At 36.1% G+C, this 22,325-nt stretch overlaps 1 protein-coding gene across 7 annotated transcripts in view; it reads right to left on the reverse strand.

The window, feature by feature from the left end:
* Positions 1 to 12,674: 12,674 nt before the first annotated feature.
* The window catches only part of large2 (LARGE xylosyl- and glucuronyltransferase 2), a 120,566-nt gene continuing 110,915 nt past the window's right edge, over positions 12,675 to 22,325 (reverse strand). For 5 of the 7 annotated variants that reach the window (XM_084409102.1, XM_084409101.1, XM_084409100.1 and 2 more), the window contains 8 exons: positions 21,387 to 21,499; positions 21,096 to 21,221; positions 20,661 to 20,816; positions 19,178 to 19,341; positions 17,735 to 18,013; positions 17,484 to 17,630; positions 14,469 to 14,664; positions 14,058 to 14,389 (listed from right to left, as the gene is read on the reverse strand). In XM_084409102.1, the coding sequence (XP_084265228.1) occupies positions 14,192 to 14,389; positions 14,469 to 14,664; positions 17,484 to 17,630; positions 17,735 to 18,013; positions 19,178 to 19,341; positions 20,661 to 20,816; positions 21,096 to 21,221; positions 21,387 to 21,499 (1,379 nt within the window). In that variant the 3' untranslated portion in view covers positions 14,058 to 14,191. Of the gene's footprint in view, positions 14,390 to 14,468; positions 14,665 to 17,483; positions 17,631 to 17,734; positions 18,014 to 19,177; positions 19,342 to 20,660; positions 20,817 to 21,095; positions 21,222 to 21,386; positions 21,500 to 22,325 lie in introns of all 7 variants that reach the window. The other 2 variants (XM_084409099.1, XM_084409098.1) reach the window with 1 other exon arrangement.

Genomic DNA, 22,325 nt, shown 5'->3' on the forward strand with positions numbered 1-22,325 from the left:
CTCCACCACAAAGGATCTGCAGCAAATGCAAGATTTAAAATAGTGCTGCAATATCTCTGTTTGAAAATACAATAACTGAAATATACTACAAATGAACAATTAAATAGATTTTTAATCATTTCTGTATACTCACTCAAAGCCTTTGATGGCAGCATTACGCTTTCCGGTGAAGAGTGCTTCATGAGCCACTCTCCACCGGATAAGTTTGCGTGTGTGTTCATCTGTCCCTGTAACATCCAGACAAGATTCACGTTACCTCTGTGATTTATGAGCTCAATACTACATTTACATGTTGAGGTTGTTGCTGATAAGTAACCTAGCTTTTTATCCATCATAAACGTTCCACAATTGTTCAACAGTAGGCTACTAATGGACAAATGAAATAGATTACTTATATTTAGTTACTTAATCTAAATGTATTAAACATTCGTCTAATGAAAAAAAAAATTTATTCTCCTAAACAATAGTACACATACATCACTCAGATGTCTATTTCATATCTATTAGACATAGTAGTAATCTGCAATTCTTATAGAATATTTTCTTGCCAGATATTTAATAGACATTTAGTAATTTTGATGTATACAGTTTAAAATGTATGCAAATCCACTTTGGAGACGTATGTGTCCTTACTAGAGCTCCTCTGTTAGCTAATATAGCTATAGCAAAATCACAAATGAACCATATTATATAGCGTCTTTACACCTTCAACAATTCAACAGTTTACTGTACAGTATTCAACACATTCGATTTGGTTTGTAGGCTAATACTCACATTTGAAAGACCTCTCCATTTGTTCAGCCATGTTTGAGTATAACGTATCTTTTTCTTCTTCTTCTTCTTCTTTTATGACGTATCCTCTCGCGTGGCCTCCTGGGATAGAAAAGTATCCATGGTTGAGCACTCAAAAATCCGGGCGGAAGTAGTAAGCCATCCGGGAACTTCTCGCCTACTCTTTTATGAATACTGATATGTTTCGAACGTACTGCTTCCTTCACATACTGTTTTTGCCTACTATATAGTAGGAAAGTAGGCATATTCGAACGCACTATAAGTATACGTACGTCCGAATCTCGCGATAATTAGTACGTCACCCAGGTAATTCTCGCCTACTCTTTTATGAACACAGAGGACTCGTACATACTTTTTCGCTCGCCTACTCTTTTTACCATACTATATAGTAGGGAAGTATGCGGTTTCGAACGCAGCCTTAGAGTCTGGTTGGACCTTCTAGCTCCACTCATTACACCCAAATTACATCCAGAGAGGGGGAGCTGGACTTCACGCTCCACAGTGAACAGCCTCTCAGAAAGGTTGACATGGAGCACGCTAAATCTCAAAACTCTCAGAAATCACTCGTTTTAATAAAACACCAAACGGAGAAGAGTCTGCGAGAATCAACATTGGCTTGGCTTTGCAGGGATGGTGAGTACTAAAGGGTTCTGAAATCACTTTCAGACGTTTTTATCACTCAGCAGGTGAGTAAGGCATTTTATTGAACAGATAAATTACCATATGCTCTCTATCTGAGTTGATTGTAAAGCATTATCTATTGTGTAGGGTCGTTTCATCATGAGATGTTGTTGCGCTGCTGTCATTTAGTTTCAAGGAAGCACTGTGTCTGTTAATGGGTATAGCTAACGTCTTCAGTCACTTCTTTCCATCTAAACAAAGTACTGAATGTTTTATGAGCAGTAGGTTAATCTCTCTCTCTCTCTCTTTTTAGTTATGAGAAAGAACCACATTCATCCGCACAGTCACGAAGAGCCGAAACACCACTGCTCCCTACTTCCTGAGCATGGGATGGACTTCACTGGCAACAATCGTTTATTTGGAACGCCCTGCAACGTCATCAAGGAAAGGGAGTGACGGCGTTTTTATTCACTTAAAGTTCATGATGCTGATCCAGAGTTTAGGAGGTGACTCTGAAACTAAAGCTTGCTAAGCTAAAAGCTACTCATCATACAGAGGTAATGCCACTAGATAAAATAGCTAATTACATTCAAACTATTTTAGAGGGTAATAGCTATATAGCTTATAACTACTGGAAAAAGCAACACGCTTTTAAAAACAGCTGAGCTTTCTAGATAAATGGACAGATTAACCAATTTTAGCTCAAGATTCTCTTGGCAGTAGTTGACCTGAAAGTGAAAACCGACCACATAACAGACAATTTACACTAATGCCGTTATTACGGCCCTTGTGGCAAAGCTGAGACTGCAAGTAGTTTTGGTATGAATTCTGTTCTGACACCTTTCAGAACGCAACGACGCGTGAAATTGAGCTTTTGTAGCTAGAAGCGTTTGCATTTATGTACTTGCGTGGAGTATGTTTTTGGCCGCATTCATTGGAGCTGACATTGTGATTTGAAGAAACCAGTGATTGCTTTTATTCGTCTGTCATCCCGGTGCACATACCTTTTTCCAAAAGAGAAAAGCCTGACATCATTCAGGAGAAGGCTGAAAATGAGAGTGTCTGACAGAGAGGTTTACTCTGACGGTGACTTCTTGCCCCTCAGGAGAGATAGAAGAGCAGAGAGCAGTACGTTACATCAAATTTCTTCATTCAGAGTCCACTGGGTGAAGAGCAAGTGAGATTTATAACAGGACTCTGTCCTCATTTCCCTCAGGATACAAGCCACTGAGATGTTTTTGTTTTTATTCTTCTTTCTTCCTTCCTTTCACCGTTTCTTCCATTTTCTGTGTTCTCACATGTATTGTGATGTGAAAATATTAGCGCTGTCAAAGTTGATGAATTCATTTATGAGAGTAATTAAGTTTGTTAAACCTATTTAATGCATTTAGCTAACTACTGTAGCCGTGTTTGCTAAGGGAAGCACTACTGCACACCGTTTGTGCTACGAATATGAATGTTGCCTCAAATCATGTGCCTTATTGGGAAGTCAGTTACTTTTCTAAGCAATCATATTTACAATTTTCACTTGCCAGATGATTCTGTCAACTTATACTAAAGAAGGGACTCAGTCAAAAGACCTGAATATCATAGACACACTCAATTCATTATGCTCTGTGCCTTCTCTGAACATTGGTTTAAACAGATAGAACTATTAAGAGAACACATTCAGTAGGATTGTTAAACATAATGATCCTCGAGTCACAGCTCACATTTGTTAGTGCATGAAAACGTCTTACACACACTTACAGTATAGGAATGAAAAAGTGCATTTAACATACTTTAAAAAAAAAGAGTACTTATTACAAAAACAATAAACTATAAAAAATATAATTTGATTGTATAATGTTTTAGGACACTTAATAGCATGTTATTTGGAATTAAATAAAACAATGTATTGTAGTTTGAATTTATATTAAAATATAGTGCTTTTTGGACATAAGTGGGACATTATTGCATATTTACATATTTACAATTTCAATTACTTCTATTGTCTTGGTTAATATGGTTAAAGTGTATGATAAACTAAAATGTTATGTCATTTATATTGAAACTTTTATGTATTTAAATATATTTGTAATGACAAATCTGTAATGATTAAGTTGCAGTTTAATAAATGTAAACTATATTTACTTAAGTAATATTGAATACATTACAGTTAAAATTTTGATCAAGTATTCTACATGTGCTTTAAAATGTTAGTCAACATCAAAATATGTGTTCTTCTTCAAAGTGACATTATTAAAACATAATGACAACTTTAGATTAAAACTTTGAATTTTACATAATTTCACTTTTACTTAAGTGTATTAAAGGGCTACTCCACTTTTTTTGGAAATAGGCTCATTTTACAACAGTTGAGTCTTACCGTTTTCGAATCCATTCAGCCGAACTCCGGGTCTGGCGGTACCTGCACCACGGACAGGACCATTAGCATCTCTCTCAAAATATATCTAAAGATATTTTTCCTATTTAAAACTTGACTCTTCTGTAGTTACATCGTGTACTAAGACCGATGGAAAATGTAAAGTTGCGATTTTCTAGGCTGATATGGCTAGGAACTATACGCTCATTCCTGCGTAATAATCAAGAAACTTTGCTGCCGTACCATGAGTGCAGCGGGCGTAATGATATGACGCAGCGCCTGAAAATAGTCCCCAGCTCGGTAAATTCCAACGTGACCGGGACTAAGTTTGTCTAGACCTATTTTCAGGCGCTGCGTCATATCATTACGCCTGCTGCACTCATGGTACGGCAGCAGAGTTTCTTGATTATTACGCAGGAATGAGTGTATAGTTCCTAGCCATATCAGCCTAGAAAATTGCAACTTTACATTTTCCATCGGTCTTAGTACACGATGTAACTACAGAAGAGTCAAGTTTTAAATAGGAAAAATATCGAAACTCTTTGGTTTCTTTTTGACTCTTTTTGGTCATTTTTTTGAGAGAGATGCTAATGGTCTTGTCCGATTCAATGATCTATGCTAAGCTATGCTAAAAGTGGTACCGCCAGACCCGGAGATCGGCTGAATGGATTCGAAAACGGTAAAACTCAACTGTTTAACTCTGGGGGAGTTGTAAAATGAGCCTATTTCCAAAAAAAGTGGAGTATCCCTTTAAGAAACAGTCATGAATACCTGTATTATACCTGTATATACCTGTATTTCAGTATATTTTTAATGAGTCCTTGAGAGTACAGCATGTTCCAAAGGTGTGGAAGGATGCAATGATTGTCCCAGTTCCGAAAGCTAGTTGTCCAAAGACATTAAATGATTTAAGACCAGTAGCTCTTACATCTATTTTAATGAAAATTTTTGAGAGATTTGTGAGATCTGAAATATTAAAGACGACTGAGTGTTTATTAGACCCAATGCAGTTTGCTTATAGATCAAAAAGAGGTGTAGAGGATGCAACGGTCACCTTGATACATCTGCTTTTGAAACATCTGGAGGGGAAGGGGTCTCATGCAAGGCTTTTATTTGTAGATTTTTCCTCTGCGTTTAATACAATACAACCTCACATTCTAGTAAGTAGACTTTTAGAACAGTTCAAACTGAGTAATAATTTAGTCGGATGGATTTTAGATTTTTTAACTGAGAGAACACAAAGAGTGAAAATAAATAACACAATTTCTGCACAGGTTACTTCCTCCACTGGTTCACCACAAGGATGTGTACTTTCTCCATTACTGTTTATTCTTTACACAAATATGTGCCAAAGTCATTTGGAAAATCGTGTTGTCTTGAAGTACGCAGACGATACTGTAATTGTCAGTTTGCTTCAAAATAATGAGAATAGTCATGGACCTATTATTAATGACTTTGTTGAGTGGTGTGAGGAGTCTCACCTTCATTTAAATATACTGAAGACCAAAGATATGGTTATTGATTTCAGAAAGAAGGTCTATATGCATGAAGTCACGTGCATTAATGGTGAAACAGTGGAGTGTGTGCAGTCTTACAAATATCTTGGGACAATCATTGATTCAAAGTTGAATTTTGAAGCCAACTGTGAAACGGTGTGTAAAAAGGGGCATCAACGTCTGTTCTTTTTAAGGAAACTGTGTAAATTTCAAATTGAGAAAACTCTGTTGAGTATGTTTTATCGTGCTTTTATAGAAACCGTACTTTCTTTTTCACTGGTATCTTGGTACGGGAACTTGACTTTAAAGAACCGGAACTCTATCAACCAGATCGTGAAATGGTCCAGTAGGTTGATTGGCGAACCATTACTGAACCCAGCCTCGCTGTATACCAGGCAGGTACAGCGCTTGGGTACTTCAATTCTGAGCGATCAGCTGCATCCGCTGCATTATGAGTTCCAGTGTCTGCCGTCCAATCGACGGTTCAGAGTACTGCGGTGTACAACCAAACGATACAAAAACAGCTTTGTTCCAGTAGCGATTAATTTTATGAATAGTACTAAGATGGAGTAAATTGTTTTAGTGTGATTTCAATGTCTTGTTTTTGTTTGTATGTTGTTTTATTGTTTATATGTTTGAGAAACTGCCTAAACTTGTTCTCTGGAACTTAATTTACCTACGGGTACAAATAAAGGAACTCTGAACTCTGAACTCTGAAAGTGCACTCTCTTTAAATACACTTAAATAGCCTTTTATTTCGTTAATATTATATTATCTGCAAATACAGTTTTTTTTATAAAAATTTAAGAAGTACACCATGGGTGTACTACAAAACACACTTCTTTTGCACATGGATATCACTGAATTTCAATAGGTTATACCCATAAAAAAAAAAAAAATGGACTACCAAACATTACTGTGAGCCATGTATTTTTCTGCGTATAGGAGTTTCACATATTAAACTTGGCAGCATGCTAAAGTAAAACTGTATTGTGATCAATTGAGTAAAGTCTCGTGCACTTATAAGTCTCGTGCACAAATATGATTTATATGGAGTTGCATAAAACATGTTCTGAATCAGTCACTTATGAGTTTAGCTTTCACTTAGAGCCATTTAGGCAGCGCACTTGGTTCTGGAACCAATCATGTGAGTATAATCTTTCAACTTCAATATCTCTGGCAGAAAGCACAAAAATTGATGAGTGACTTATATTTTGTTTCTATGCCATTTTGCTGCTTCTAATGATTATAAACTCCTTGATGAGGACAATTTTCATCTCCGAACATCTGCTAGCTGACACAGAAGTAGGGCATATGGAAAGCATGTCCTCTTTAAAATTACAGTAAGTTATGACAGCTTCCATGTGCAACCAGCAGTAAGCAGAATTAAAGTGCTATTCTATAGCCCGCGGTTCACTTTATAGCACGTCTTTCATGGCAACAAATGCTTTCCGCTTTGTCAGGAATGACATAGAAGAAGTCCTTTATCAGAAACTTCACCTCACGCCTGCTGTTTATTAAACTTCTGCACTTGTTTTGACAAAACTCATGGCAGCTTCTCAAGGAAATCTTTTAAAGAGGAACTATTAAGTGATTTTTTTATGCTCAACTTTCTTTAGTGTGTAATGTTGCTGTTTGAGCATGAAAAAGGTCTGCAAAGTTATAAAGCACAAAGTCACTCCAAAAGGAGTTATTATCTATATCAGTAAGCATTGTTTCTGAACTTCCTGAAACACCTCCATTGTAGAGTTATCGTACACGTCACAATAGTCCTCATTTGAATAATCCCTTCCCAAGGCCAAAAAAAAAGAAAAAAAAAAAGGATGGAGGCCTGTTTGTGTGGCCTTAGTATTGTGTTGAAACTCGCGGTTATGGTAAGTGGTGTGACATTTCCGAAACACATTCAAAGCGGTTGACTAATCACAACACGCTGGTCCAGCCGACCAATCAGAAAAATTGCACTTTTCAGAAGGAGGGGCTTCATAGAGACAGGAACTAAACAGGTCATGCGTTTACCGTACAACGACGCAACTTGCTGCTGAATGATGCAACGTTGAAGAAGTCAAGCTCGTCACGACCATTTCCCGAAACCTTATTGTCGCAAATTTGTTGATCAACCACGTTGGTTAATGATGTCGCACATAGTGGAGTAATAACTTATTTTAATGAATCCGTTTGAGATCGAAATAACACTAGATTTTGTGCTTTAAATTATGATCATGTCACCTGAGGACTATTTCAAAATTTTCACAGTTATTTTGCTCTATTTTCAGGATTCAATCATAGGCTCGTTCTTACGTACTAAACAGCACGTACGCACATTCTTCAAAAATTACTCTTTAAATCTCTTGACAAACTAAAAGACCTTAAGGACATTTGCATATATTCGAACCATGGTTTCAGGAAACACAGACTCATTGAATTATGATGATAACGACGGAACTTGTGACCATAGTTGGCTAACGATGCTTTTGGGAAACGCATCCCAGAGCGTTACTGACAGACTGGGAAGAGAGGTGCTGCAACAATATGAAAAATATTGTTTTTTGAGCATTCAAATATGAAACCCTATTCCAGTAGATGCAGAAAAACAAATCAAGACTTTATAAAATGGCCTCTTTAAAATTCAAAGAACTCTCAGACTGAATTTTAACATTTTCAAGTTCCAGAAAAGTCATGGTAATTTCTAAAGTGAGTTTTCTAGTACGCTAAATATTTCATCATCTAGATGCTCTGTGTGTGTAAAACCATGTTCTTGTGGGCTAGTTTGCACTTGGTCACTTCATGCATTTTCTCTGATAAACTATCCGATTTGTTATAGGCATAACTGTTCCATTTACACTTGGTCACATATGCATCTGCACAAAACAAATATAAATCCGATCTTCAATTTCAAGCCATATGCAAATTCAGTGTCACTGAAAGAAACAGATACAGCATGTGTTGCATTTTATTTAGCATGAGGATTTAAAGATCAAAGTCTGCAATAGGAAAGAGAGCAGCATCATCACAGGTGAGAGAATTTGGTGTTTAATGAAAGTGACTGTGTTGAGTTTCATTTGCAGCAGATTGTGTATCCGCTTGCTGAAGAGTGATGGCCGATCCATATCTGTGTGTGTGACAGTACTGTCATATCTGGCTAGCTGAAGCTGGTATAACACACTCACAGCTTTATTTTTTATCATTTAGGGCAGAGTAAAATGATCATGTGGCTTCAACAACCAAATTGAACTGATTAACATATTATTTGGAATGATTTATGAGCAAATATGTTTAGTTTTTTTTCTATTGTTTTTCAATGAAGTCCTTATCCAGTAAAACCACTGAAAGGTTATGAAAATTGGTCAGAAAGTGTGGGAACCCTTGAGCTGGGTAATACCACACTTTCAGGGTGCACAGTTTACGTAATTTCATTATCAGAAATCACTTGAAGATTAGTCAAAGAAAAACTTTGCGACCCTTTTGAACTTAGTAAGCTCTGTAATCCCCACAGTGACATCTGGGTAATATTGATAGTTCCTTATTTACTGCCTGTGTTACTGTGTTACAGCACAAATCATGAGATATTGAGCAACCATTACTGAAGTTGGTATGAGGATTTTAATATCAATATCGAGCAGTCGCTGTTGAGATGAGAAGATATTTGGAGGCTGTCACCAGTTGATAAACGGAGTGTTTTGATTCCTGTCATTAACTTAAGAGATAATAAATGGTGCAGTAGGCATTGATCTGTGTGCTATCTGAAGGAATAACTTCCTTCTGTTTGACTCGCACAAGAGAAATTAATCGATTCCGGTGGTGAGACCATTTACGAGAACTTTCATTTGAATGTAATGTTTTCGGACACTTAATTGCATTTTATTTGCAATTAAATGAAAATGTATTAAGTTTAAATTCATATAAAATGCAATTAGTCACACTTAATAGTGCTTTTTTGACCCACTTAAAGGATAACTGTCGCCAAAATGCAACGGTCTTTTTGTTAATCTACCCTAGGCAAACTTTCGTTTAAAAGCATAATTAGAATGGAAACGCCACTTTTAAGTTTGACCTATTTTCGTTTTTGGTCAAATTGCCTTTTGAATGGGAGAGCTTGGGGGACTACTATGATAGCATAAAAAAAACGCTATTTTTAAAACACAAAGAAGGCTCGACACAACATGAAACTTTGCTCTAAGTATCACCAGGGGCTCTACACATGAACTCGAGCATTGAGAACATTGTTTGTGTACACAGAGTTTACTAAAAAGAAAGATTTTAAACAACTCACTGTAGCTGTGTCCGCCGGCATTTTGTCAGTCAAAAATAGTCGATCTCCGAATGTGAATGAACTGACTTTTTCAAATACAAGGTCAATATTGATTTTCACTAACGACAAAACAACAAATTATCCGTGAATTTATATGGAACTAAGCTTAAGGAGCTTTCCATCTTTACTCTCCAAAAATAGTCGATCTCCGAATGCAACGTAACAGGGAGGAGAGAAAATGGAATGGAATGTTTCCGGATGGAAACAACAACAGCTACAGTGAGTTGTTCAAAATCTTTCTTTTTAGTAAACTCTGTGTACACAAACAACGTTCTCAATGCTCGAGTTCATGTGTAGAGCCCCTGGTGATACTTTGAGCAAAGTTTAATGTTGTGTCGAGCCTTCTTAGTGTTTTAAAAATAGCGATTTTGATGCCATCATAGAAGAGCCCCAAGCACTCCCAATCGAAAGGCAATTTGACCGAAAACGAAAATACGGTCAATCTTAAAAGTGACGTTTCCATTCTAATTATGCTTTTAAACGAAAGTTTGCCTTGGGTAGATTGACAAAAAGACCATAGGTTGCATTTTGGTGACAGTTATCCTTTATATAGGATTACATATATTTATGATGCTGTTGCAATTTAGTACATGTAGTATGTATTTACTTTAAATGTAATACTGAATAACAAAATACAGTGAAATTTATATGTGTTTATATCTGGCAAAAGATTATTAAAACATAGTGATTTAAAATGACTTTTTTTAAAAAATTGTCATCATTACAAAGTGCACTTTTTAATAGTGAGTGTATTAGAAACAGTCATGAAAGTGTACTCTCTTTAAATACACTTAAGTGGCCTTTGATTTGAAGTGCACATTCAGTACAATTAAGTGCACTTCTTTTTCACAAGTGTGTCACTTTAGATGATACCATTAATGAGAAATTACAGCTTCCATATTTCTGTTCTTTATTTTTTTATTTTTTTTCTTAACACAAACACTTCTCTCTAATAATGATGTAAAATGCAGGAAATTATAGTTACGATTCATTAAGCCAAATTCCCAAAGAAACGTGCATTTCATTACGAAGGGGGAAAACCACAGAGGAAATAATGCCCTAGCTAGCGGTTACTAATGAGAAAGTGCAAGCTTGATCTGCCAGTTGTGACAGCGACCTGCATGATTTCCTAACAATGCACATGTGAAAGTTTTCTTTTTTCCTTCTGCCATGTCATGAGTGTGGACATGAAACTAGATTAAATGAAATTAATTCAAATTTCCCAAGTTGGAAGAACAGAGACTCATCTGGGACTCTTGGAATCAGCGAGAAACAGCCTTTTACTTGCCGCTGTCTTGCATCTAATGAATTATTCAAGCTTGAGCATGTTTCCTGATGTGAGTCCATTTACTAGATTGTTGCTGGGGCGTCCTGAGCCGCACCGCTCGCACACTGAGAGCAGAGTTCCCCTGCATGCCCTTTCCTGTAATGTGCTGCTGGGTAGAGTGAATGAATGCTGAAAAAGCTGCTTGAAACTCTTTGACTGTGTGCAATAGTTTCTGATTCATGATGTCATAAAGGGCCACTTCAGGCAATTACACATGCATTAGCCCACACAGTGCAGGAAACAGCTCTCGCTCGCTCTCAGGGCTCCGGTTACTGCAGTCTCTCTCTTGAAATTGCCGGAATTAACTTTGTTTTAACACGAGTCAGATCCATTTGGAAAACAATTGATCAACTTCAGCCTCTTGCTACTAACAGATGGGTTGGCTGAAGTCATTTGCAGTCAACAGTAATGACAAGCCCACTGTAATATCTAAAGAAGGGGTCTTAAACTCCCAGTCCACGGGCCATATCCAGCCCCTGAAGGTGATAGTTATACTGTAAAGCTATGTCTATTTTTTAATGCACTGCTGCTTCTCCAGCCACTTCATTTTTCTCTATTTTTTTTTTCCTGCACGTAGTTGCATCTTAATTAAATGTATTATGGTTTAAAGTTCAGCTAATTGCATTTAATACAAATGTAGTTTTTTCTTAAGTTGGCAACTTGTACTGCTGGATGTACTGGCAAGAATTTATGGTAAATGAAATATACTTTAATGTAATGTTTAGTTAAATTTGCATGTCATTTAAATATATTACGCATTTATATTGAATTTTTTTTGATGTTATTAAAAAACACACTATTGAAATTATAATCAAGTGCTTTAATTACTTAAACTTTTAATTTGACATCATTACAAAGTGTACTTAATTCTGTACACTTAAGTGGCCTTTTTATTTTGCATATTAGAAGATTATTCTGAAGGATCATGTGACACTGAAGACTGGAGTAATGATGCTGAAAATTCAGCTTTGCATCACAGAAATAAATGACATTTTAAAATGTAATAAAATACAAAACCGTTCTTTTTACTGTAGTTTTGATCAAATAATGCAGCCTTGGTGAGCAGAAGAGACTCAAAAACATAAAAATATCTTAATGATTCCAGACTTTTGACCAGTAGTGTATACAGTATATTATCTTTTTTATATACTTATAAGATTTTAAGTATACTAGAAGTGCACATTCAATACAATTAAGGCACCCTTCTTTTTCACAAGGTTTGACTTCAGAAATTGACCAATTGTATGTTTTTTTTTTAATGTTTGTTAGGGAAATTCATAGATCTGGGCCCTCATTTATGCAGAAATAGATTTGACATCTGGAAGAGGGGTGTACGCACTTTTTAGTGCGAGTGTTAGTTTTCTCTGAATCACAAGTATGCCCATTTGAGAAATGATCTTAGATCAAATGTAGGACGGTTTCTACGCAACCTTTTATAAAGGTCCCCAGGTCTATGAACTGTTGTTGAAAAGAGCCGTGTGAAGATTCCTCAAAAAAATCCCCTTTGTATTGCACAGACAAGACAATAGCCAACAGGTTTGGAACAAAAGAAGGTCAACGATGACAGATTTTCATATTTCGGATGAAATTTCCTTTTCTTTGTGAGATTAGTATGGAGAAAGAGACGAGGTAATGCTTTTTTCTTATCAGCACTGCCCTGTATTGTAGACCTTCCAACTACAGAACCAACTCAAAAGTGAAAAGCACAGAGCGGCCGGACTCATCTACACTTGTAAAATAAAGAGCACAAGAACTTTGACAAACTATAGAAACAGGGAGAATTTATTTAAAGCACTTTGTCCCCTACATAGAAAAATATGATTGATTTAAGTCAACAATAATAAATAGAGTACCTGTTTTCTTGCAGGCCCCGCTGATGCGTACAGTAGTACAATCAATATCCAGTTTTCGCAACACAGCAAAGGCACGGGTATTTACCGTAAATCTGCAGTCTGATGGAGCGGGAGGGCACGGGGGGCATGTGAGGGGTGAACTCAATATGACCTGGAGGAGCGATACTTTATAAAGATGGAACAAAACATTGCGACAGCAGCCACTGGTACAATAGATCGTACAAACTTTCTTGTCAGGTTTTCCAATGTTATTTTTTCTTTTAGAACTTGGAGTGACTGATGTTGAATTGGACATTGGATTATTATTTCAGGACTGACCAGAACGTGACTGACATTTCACACAATAAATATCGCTTTCAATGACAGAACGTGTTTTATATCACCGACAACAAATATTTAGTCCTTTAGAAACGTGGATGCTCCGTTTTTTTTTTTTTCATGGTCCCTTAAGTGGATCTCAATGCAAATGTACATATAATCATATATCATATAATCATAGTTGATAATGTCATTTTTGAGTAACAGTATGTAGTGCAAACTTTTAAAAGTGAAGAATGTGATGTGAGTTCAAAGCAAGAAAGTGTCCTGGCATACACTATGACACTGGATGTTTAAGCCATTTGTTATAAATGCAGCAGTTATAACGCTCCGATCGTTTCTCACCAAAATCATAAACGACTAACATTCGGGACCTCCGGAACCACACAGAATACTCCCTTGCACCCCTATCAAGCATTCAAGCTTCTTTCGCTACAAGCAAATCAGTGTTTCTAAATTAAAAAATAATGATTTTCTTTTTTTTTATATTGTAAAACATACATAGGCTGTAGGTCGTTGTTCATAAACTGTTTTGTCTTCGTTAAAAAAAAAAAAAAAATACTTTTAAATATTTTAAATAACAAGGAAATTATAAGGCTTAAATGTCCCTCTTGTCTCGATGGCCTCCTCACACTTCAGTCCAGCAGAAGAGTCTTTGGAAAGCTCATTCATGTCTTGTCCTTTTCGGCCCATCGATACTTCATCGAATGGTTTTAGCCAGGTCCGAAGCTGCGCGGCGCCATGAATCACTAGCCGAAGATCTTCAGTGAAGAAAAAGCCCTGATTGTCAAAAAAGGTCTTTATAGTGACGTTCATTTTAGACTATAAGAAAGTGAGTCATCACAAACGAATGCCGGTGTCCTTTAGCAGTTGAAATGTTTGGTCGAGTTTTCGCCACCAGTCTGAGATGGTTGTGGTGCTGATGTCATTGGTTTTCACAGTTCTCTGCTGTATGACTTGTCAAAAAGAAGATTAAAGCTCTGATTTTAGCAGGGCAGCTTCGTACCTCTTCACACCGTAACATGTAGCAGAGCAGCATGTTGGCTGTTGAGCCTCAAACGACTAGACCAAGCCATTCTCCTGTGTGCTAAAGTACATTTGAAACAGGTTTCAGATGTTCCTCTGTGCTGTGAGGTACTTGAGAGCAGCAGATCCGTACTTTCGAGAAAGGTCTTGGTGGAACTCGTCCTTCAGAGTCGTCAAGCAGTAGCGGTAACTTGGACTGGAGCGAAACTTTGAGATGTCGAAGCTGGGCGCGTGGGGCATGTGGATCATGAAGGCATTTGGTAACACAATAAGATCATACTCCTTTGGAACAAGGAAATGCGACAGGTTAGGGACACTGGACACTTGAACTGGCGATGGAAACTTTTTTTGAAAACCTTACCTGAGCATCAAGCTCCATGATATGGGATACTTTGTTCCAGCCAAAGCCAACGAACCTCTGGTCGTACTCGGGACAGTCTCGTCGCACGACGACGTACGGCTCAAAGTCTGCCTCCCATTCCACCTTGTATGGCGTTGTGGCTGTCCTCCATTTGGCGTAATTGGTTGGCGCATGACCCTTTGTCCAGACGTGATACCTACATTTCAGGAAAGTAATACATGCATGAACTATTATGTGTGGTCTTTTAAAAACTCACATTTATGTCCTATTAATTCATTCAGAAATATATTAAACCTCATCTTCGTACATCATCATCATCTATAACAGGGATTCCCACACTTTTTTTTTATTTGTCAGATGAAACCCATTGATCTAAAAAATTTATTTGAAGATTTTCAGTTAATATTGAAATAATTGAACAATACATTCACATGTTCATGGTTTTGTCGCTGATGGTCACATGACATGCAAGCCGTTCCTGCTATTCTCCTAGTTTTAATTTCTGAATTAAAATTCATTTTGATATTTTTGGAGTGATACAGTCCCGATATTATAATCAAGAAAAAAAGTCCAATTAAAGAAGCAAATCAAATCTTAAGTAGTTTATCATAATCATTTATTATTATTATTTTTAAATTCAACACTGATTAAGTGTTACACTGGATACGTCTTTTAAAATATCAAATAAGTTGACCTTTTTATGACAAAGAGAAGTTAGACCAGGTTGAAAAATGTCATATAGTATGACTGGCCAAAAACTAGTATTTATGAATATTTTGAAACAATTCGCAGTTTGTTGTCTAAGAAAATCACCTGTTTAAAAAAAAACGCAGAGCAGAGAAGCTTCTGCTTGCAAAGAGAAGGTGACTGAGTGATTCTTAGACTATGGGCACTTTTATGTACTTTGGTCATATTTTAAAAAATACATACAATTTTGGACAAAATCCTCTTTCTTTTTCAAACTAACAATAAAACCTCCTTAAAAACTTTTTACTACCTTTCTATTATGATTTTTTTTCATACTTTTCATCCTCCTTATAGGTGTCAAAATCACTGTTTTATCCTTGTCGCACACCCAGACTTTTTAACTTCAACAATGAAAATACAGTTTAAAAGTATGACTTATCTGGTAACTATTAATATACCTAAATTAAGCACTAGTAAAATAATTAAAATACATTATAGTATTTAATGTGAGACCACCATCAATATTACTTTTTATACAAAATATAGCTGTCGCACAGTATTGGTGTCATTTCCACCACAACACTGTAATGTCCCTTTAAAAAGTTTGTGTGAAAGATTGTTTTGGTGGTTTCTATGGAAATGTTCAGAGACATCAGAGCACATGTTGGACATGGAGGCCATTTTCAATTTTCATCAAGAACAAAACAAGAAAAATCAAGGTAAATATTGCTTGATCAGTTAATATATTTATTCTACGTCATTTCCAAACATGCTGTACCTTCATGGGTGTTTTTAAAAAGTTAAAAATTTTAAGTTAAATAAGAGTATTTTACATACATGAAATGCTAAGTATTAATTCAAAGCTAATCAGTGAAGCTATCTTCCATTTTTTAACAAAAAACTACAGAAATGTCATTTCCACCACAGTCATTTCCACCACACTGCCCTCTGTGGTGGAAATGACAGCATGTGGTGGAAACATGCTGTACCTTCAAGGGTGTTTTTAAAAAGTAAAAAAAATTTAAGTTAAATAAGAGTATTTTGCATGCATGAAATGCTGAGTATTAATTCAAAGCTGATCAGTGAAGCTATCTTCCATTTTTTCACAAAAAACTACAGAAATGTCATTTCCACCACACTGCCCTCTGTGGTGGAAATGACAGCATGTGGTGGAAATGACATTTATGATTACAAAGTACAATTGATAAGGATTGCAAGAGTAGATTGACTTTGTGAATTGAGTTTACTGAGTGTGATGAGTTTAAGAGTTTTTCAAATAAATATTTCTCTAAATATTACTGTTTCTCTACATTCACGTTAATTCATTGTCATTTCCACCACCACCCTTTCATTTCCATCACCACACACATTTTTTTTAAACATTTAAAAAGTTCTCATCACACATTAAAAATGTATCCACAATTTACGAGATCATGCTCTACTTAATATAAAAATTCAAGTTATTTATTTTCTAATAAGCTCTTGCCCAAACCAATATTAAATTTCAGAGTGTGACAGGTGTACAGTTCACCATTTGGTCCTTAGGGCAGTTAATTTATCTCATTGACAAATGTATAATTATTGTACATTGTGGAAAAACTGATAAAACTAGTTACAAAAATGATCTTAGACTATTCTTGAGTGGTGTAAGTTATTCTGTTTTTAAATAACAGCTGTATATAGAGATGTGGTGGAAATGACATTTGTTCGTTGCAGGTCGGAAAAAATGTAAAATATTTACAATTTCTCTTGTAATCTAAGTTTGTCCTCTTACAGACCTTAAAACTAGACAAATTATTTAAACTTATGAGACTGTGTTACATGACTTTTGAACAAGTTTTTTTTATTCAACTTCACAAGCCTAAAAGTGCCCCTAGTTGAAGAAACGCCCAATAACGTCAGAATCAACACTGGCCTTTCAGAGATGTTGTAAAACTGATGCAGAGATTGATGTTTTTATTACTCAAAGGCTGAGTAAGGTATTTTATTGAACAGATAAATTACCATATCTAGCTCTCTGACAGAGTTCATAGTAAAGCATTATCTATTCTGAAGGGTCATTTCATTATAGTTGTTGTAGCGCTGGGTTGGAATTTATGGGTGTCTAATGGGTATAGGTTTATATATATATATATATAGTTTATAATAGTATAGTTTTTAAAAACACACATGAAACCAACATCAATACAAAGAATACATTTCTAAAAACATGGTACATGTGTTTTAAACTAGAATTTTCATAAGGATTGTCCTTTTCCTCTTATTTGTCATCGACCATATTAATTATGAACTTCCTTGAGATATGATTATTTTGAATGTCTGCTGTACCTGAAGGTGTAGAGAGTCCCCATGTCCAGCATAGACAGCAGCTCGGCCTTGGATTTAGGGAATGAAAGGCGATATCTCAACGTCTCAAAGGCCGGCACAACCAGAGCCTTCTTGGTATTGGCCATGTCCAGTTGGACTATGCTTCTTCTACATGGAAAAGTAAAAAAAAAAAAAAAACACAGATGAATTACAGAAATGTATCCATTATATCAACAGATTATTCCTAACAAATTGACAGCCCTGAGTCTTACCTGAGGTAATCGTAGAGGCCGTACATGGGCAGAAAATCTACATCAGTCAGAAAAACGTAGGGTGTGTTGACGTTGTGGAGCGCCACATTGCGTACCAGATTGACAGGGTAGAACTGACCCTCCTTATAAACGATATGATAGCCCATGTTTTTGCGGTTTTTGAGGACTTCGGAGGCCTGAGCGTAGCGCAGGAACTGCTGAGCCTCGGCATCAGACATGTAGAGGGCCAAACTAATGGGGCCTTCCCAGTGTTTACAGATCGCCTCCAGCATCTGCAGTCTGTGGACAAATACAAAGAGTTGGGCAAATTTTAAAGTGAGGCAAGATTACAGGCTCTTTTTGATACACTTTTCAAACCTGCAGGGCAAGCTTTCAGTATTAGTATGGTGTGTTCTGATCCTCTCTACGTCAAACAATTCCAGTTGATACTTGTTTGAAACACAAACAACATTGCTGTGCTGCATAACAATCATCTTTGTGAAAGTGGCAAAATTACTTCATGGGAAAACAGAGGATAGTTCAGTGGGGAGAATTAAAAGACCATTATTATACCAACTATTATACATTTAACACATAACCCAAACTTCAATCAAATGATTTTTTTATCAAATTAAATACATGTCATGGCAACCGGTTAATTGGATTTAACACAAATAGCAATATATGCTATCAATAATTATTATATTGACTTTTTTTTGGTATGCACTGAACACTTTAATATTTTTTGACCTCCTTTTAGTCTAATATTTTCTTCTATTGTTTACATTTACATTACATTACATAAACATATGTGACCCTGGACCACAAAACCAGTCACAAGGGTCAATTTTTTTAAATTGAATAAATAAGCTTTCCATTGATGTATGGTTTGTTAGGATATTTGTCAAATACACAACTATTTGAAAATCTGGAATCTGAAGGTGCAAAAAAAATCTAAAACATTGAGAAAATCCATTTATGTTCGCGATTTTGCTGCATCCACTCACAAAAATAATTTTATAATATATATTTAAAGTAGGAAATTTACAAATTTATCTTCATGGAACATGATCTTTACTATGATTTTTGGCATAAAAGGAAAATCGATCATTTTGACCCATACAATTTATTGTTGGCCACAAATATACCCGTGCGACTTGTGACTGGTTTTGTGGTCCAGGGTCACATATGTATGGGTCAATGGCATGAATAATTCCTTTCTATTTGCTTTTTTCCTTTCTTTATTATCAGCAACCCTAATAGTCTATCTGAAAATAACACAAGGGTTCAACATGTTTTGAAGATGTTATTAACTTGCAATGCTGTAGTAATCTTTTCTCATTTCAATCAAAGTGTTGCACAGGGTTCATTAAACACGAAAATGACACTTCAGTAATTAAATCGCATTGGCATGAGTGGCCCAAACGTGTCTGCAGATTCGTTCAGACAGTCTGTCATCCTCACCTGTCCATAGAGAGCTGTGCGACCAGCGTGATGTCCGTGCCATCATCTGTGGGTGTGTATTCATACTGCAGGAAGTACAGATGCACCCTGTGCACCATGATTCGCTCCCTCCGAAAATCATAGCACTGGTCGTCCTCATCTAGCTCCTCTAGTGCTTGCTGAAGCTGGAAAGAAATAATAATAAAATGCTTTATCAGCTGTGCTGAGGAGGAAACATCAAGCAGGCTCTGGCCGTGTGATCCTTTGCAACTTTACAATACTGTTTTTCCATGTCCAAATCCAAGGCCGAGCTGCTTTTAGACATGGGGATTCATTACTTATTAAGAATGATCCAGCTTAAGACTATAAAATCCCTTGTTTCTGTTTCTTTTAAGTCTCCATGTTCTCTTAAGATATAAGTATCGCCATCTGCTGCTTTAGGGTGCTAAAGACACGCCCCATCTTTTTAAAACCCAGCCCACATTCATGCCATGTCGTAATTACCATAAATTAGGCTCTGTGTTCACGCCATTTCGTAATTACCATAAATGAAGCTCATATGCTTTCGATGTCATACACCGATCGGTCTGTAAAATATAATCAAGTGCCTTTTGATTATCAGTAAACCTGAACAATGAGCTAGTTGTCGATAGCAATGCTAGCAAATAGCTTTTTGTGAGACAGTGCCAAATGACTGACAGGAGGAAAGTTAAGGGATTTTTATATAAAAACATAAGTGATTAATGTGAGAAGTAAGAAAGTTAATTTAAACTTAATATAAACAACATGTTTGTGAGATGGAAAATATAGAAATAAAGAAAGTCACAAGAGTGTAATATATAGTAGATGTAAAGTTCCTTTTATGTATAAATGACATTATATATGATAGGTCAGTTACATGCAATCAGCAAGCAATCACATCATTGGCACATGGCACAAGCTGATTGGCCTCTGCTGATCCTGCAGCCAATGAGATTGCTTGCTCAACATTTAAATAGTCTGGTTCATTGTTTGCTGTATGCTAGTCCCGTAGAGTTCTTCTGAACCCCTCCACCTCCCCCAGCTCCACCTGTCTATATCTGCTATGGGATTTATGTCTATTTATGCAGCAGCTTGTGTATCTATTAGCAGTAGCAAGTCCACAGGCGAGTTATCCACTGTGTTGTCCTTGTTACAGGATAACAATGCACAGGCGAGACTGATAAATCACTATGCTGACTAACAGATGTAAATGTATTTATTCTCTTTAATGTCTAAATCACATTATTATATTATTTATATATAAAACTATGAATTAAATATATAATCTCAGTTAGAAATTTACTTCCATAGCCCAGGATTGTCAGAAATATGATACCAATAATACACAATACCAATTGTATCGTGGATTTTGTATTTCAGTGCTATTTGTCAGGTAATAGAAACATTATCTGCATGCTTTTCCAAAAAAGACAAAAGAAGATATTTGCATAATTCTGCATAACAAACTACTTAAGTAACTCACCACTGTGCTCTCTGAGCTGGCCTGACTGGGACAGCCGAAGAGTTCCCGTCGGAGAAGATTCCCATCGTACTCCAGGAATGTCAAGTAAAGATTACGGAAAAATTCCACATGCTTGTTTTTTACCCTCAGCTTTTTGGGAGAGTTCCAGTGAATGACCTGCAGGAGGAAGTAATAAAACTGAGCAATAAACAATTTCAAAGACATAATTTCCATACTAAAATGGAAGTTTGACAGGAAATGAATGTGACGGTTGGGTGAACATTTGCATTAGAGACAATTTGTAAAACAAACAATGAATTTGGCAATGATTAAAGCAAAGCTCGAACCAGTTAAAGCGCCCCTTTTTTACTTTGAACAACTCGTTATTCTTAATTCCTTTGGGTCAGTTTGGTCGGTTATACCCAGAATACCTAAACATTCCCCTAATATAGTTACCTTTAGATCCGACACCTCAGTGTAGCACTGTTCAGAGCGAGTGTGATCCGATAACTGTACGTTCCAGAAGCACGGGAGCTGATGCACCAGAACTGGGTTCTGTTTAATGAATGCGTTGAATATATCCTGTGAAGACATAAAACAATAACATTTTTGTTGCATTATACAACAATATTCAGCAACGGTTTCATCATCATTTAGACTACTGTTGCGCAAAGCACAATCTCATATGACCAATGAAATAAATGCTTCTTATGAAGTGTTTTTGTATTGTTCATGAAGGACATGGACCTGGTCTGCCAGGGATGTTGAAAGCATGCTCATTAGCTCTCTCTCTGCCGTCAGTCTCCACATCTGTTCCCAGCCAATCCTGCGCAGTCTCTCAAGGTAGAGTAAAATCACACCTGCAGCCCAAAAAAAGAAACACCTGTTGTCAAATGGACCCCGGTGCAAACTATGCTCTATTTTCTTTCATATTGAAATGAAATGTGACATAAGCAGTGTGCTCCATTTAGAAGTGATCATCCCTGTGTGCTCATTCCTGCGAAGGCTACACAGACTGTATGTATGTCAATTTGATCTTTATACTTGATCGCACCCGATGAATAACACCTTCCAAAAAGGAGTGAATACTTTAAAGAGTAATTAAAGAGAATAAAATATAAATATTATATATACACTACCAGTCAAAAGTTTGGAAAAATTACGATTTTTTTTTTTTTTAAAGGAGTCTCTTCTGCTTCCCAAGGGTGCATTTATTTGATTAAAAAAACACACAGTAAAACAGTAATATTGTGAAATATTATTACAATTTGAAATAACGGTTTACTATTTTACTATTATATATGTTAAAATGTAATTTATTCCTGTGATGCAAAGCTGAATTTTCAGCATCATTACTCCAGTCTTCAGTGTCACATGATCCTTCATAAATCATTATAATATGCTGATTCGCTGCTATTATTATGTTGAATGTTGTGCTACTTCATTAGAAAGTTCATGAGAAAGTAAAAAAATATATATATTCAGCATTAAATTGATAAAAAGATACAAAAGATATTTCAATTAAATACTGTTCTTTTGATCTTTCTATTCATCAAAGAATTCTGAAAACAAAACAAAAAACATTACGCAGCAAAAACTGTTCTCAACATTAATAATAATAAGAAACGCTATTTACAACTGAGCACCAATATTAATTAATAATTGAGAAGTGAATCAGCATTCTGA

This window comes from Rutilus rutilus (assembly GCF_951802725.1).
Source record: "Rutilus rutilus genome assembly, chromosome: 5".
NCBI classification, from domain to species: Eukaryota; Metazoa; Chordata; class Actinopteri; order Cypriniformes; family Leuciscidae; genus Rutilus; species Rutilus rutilus.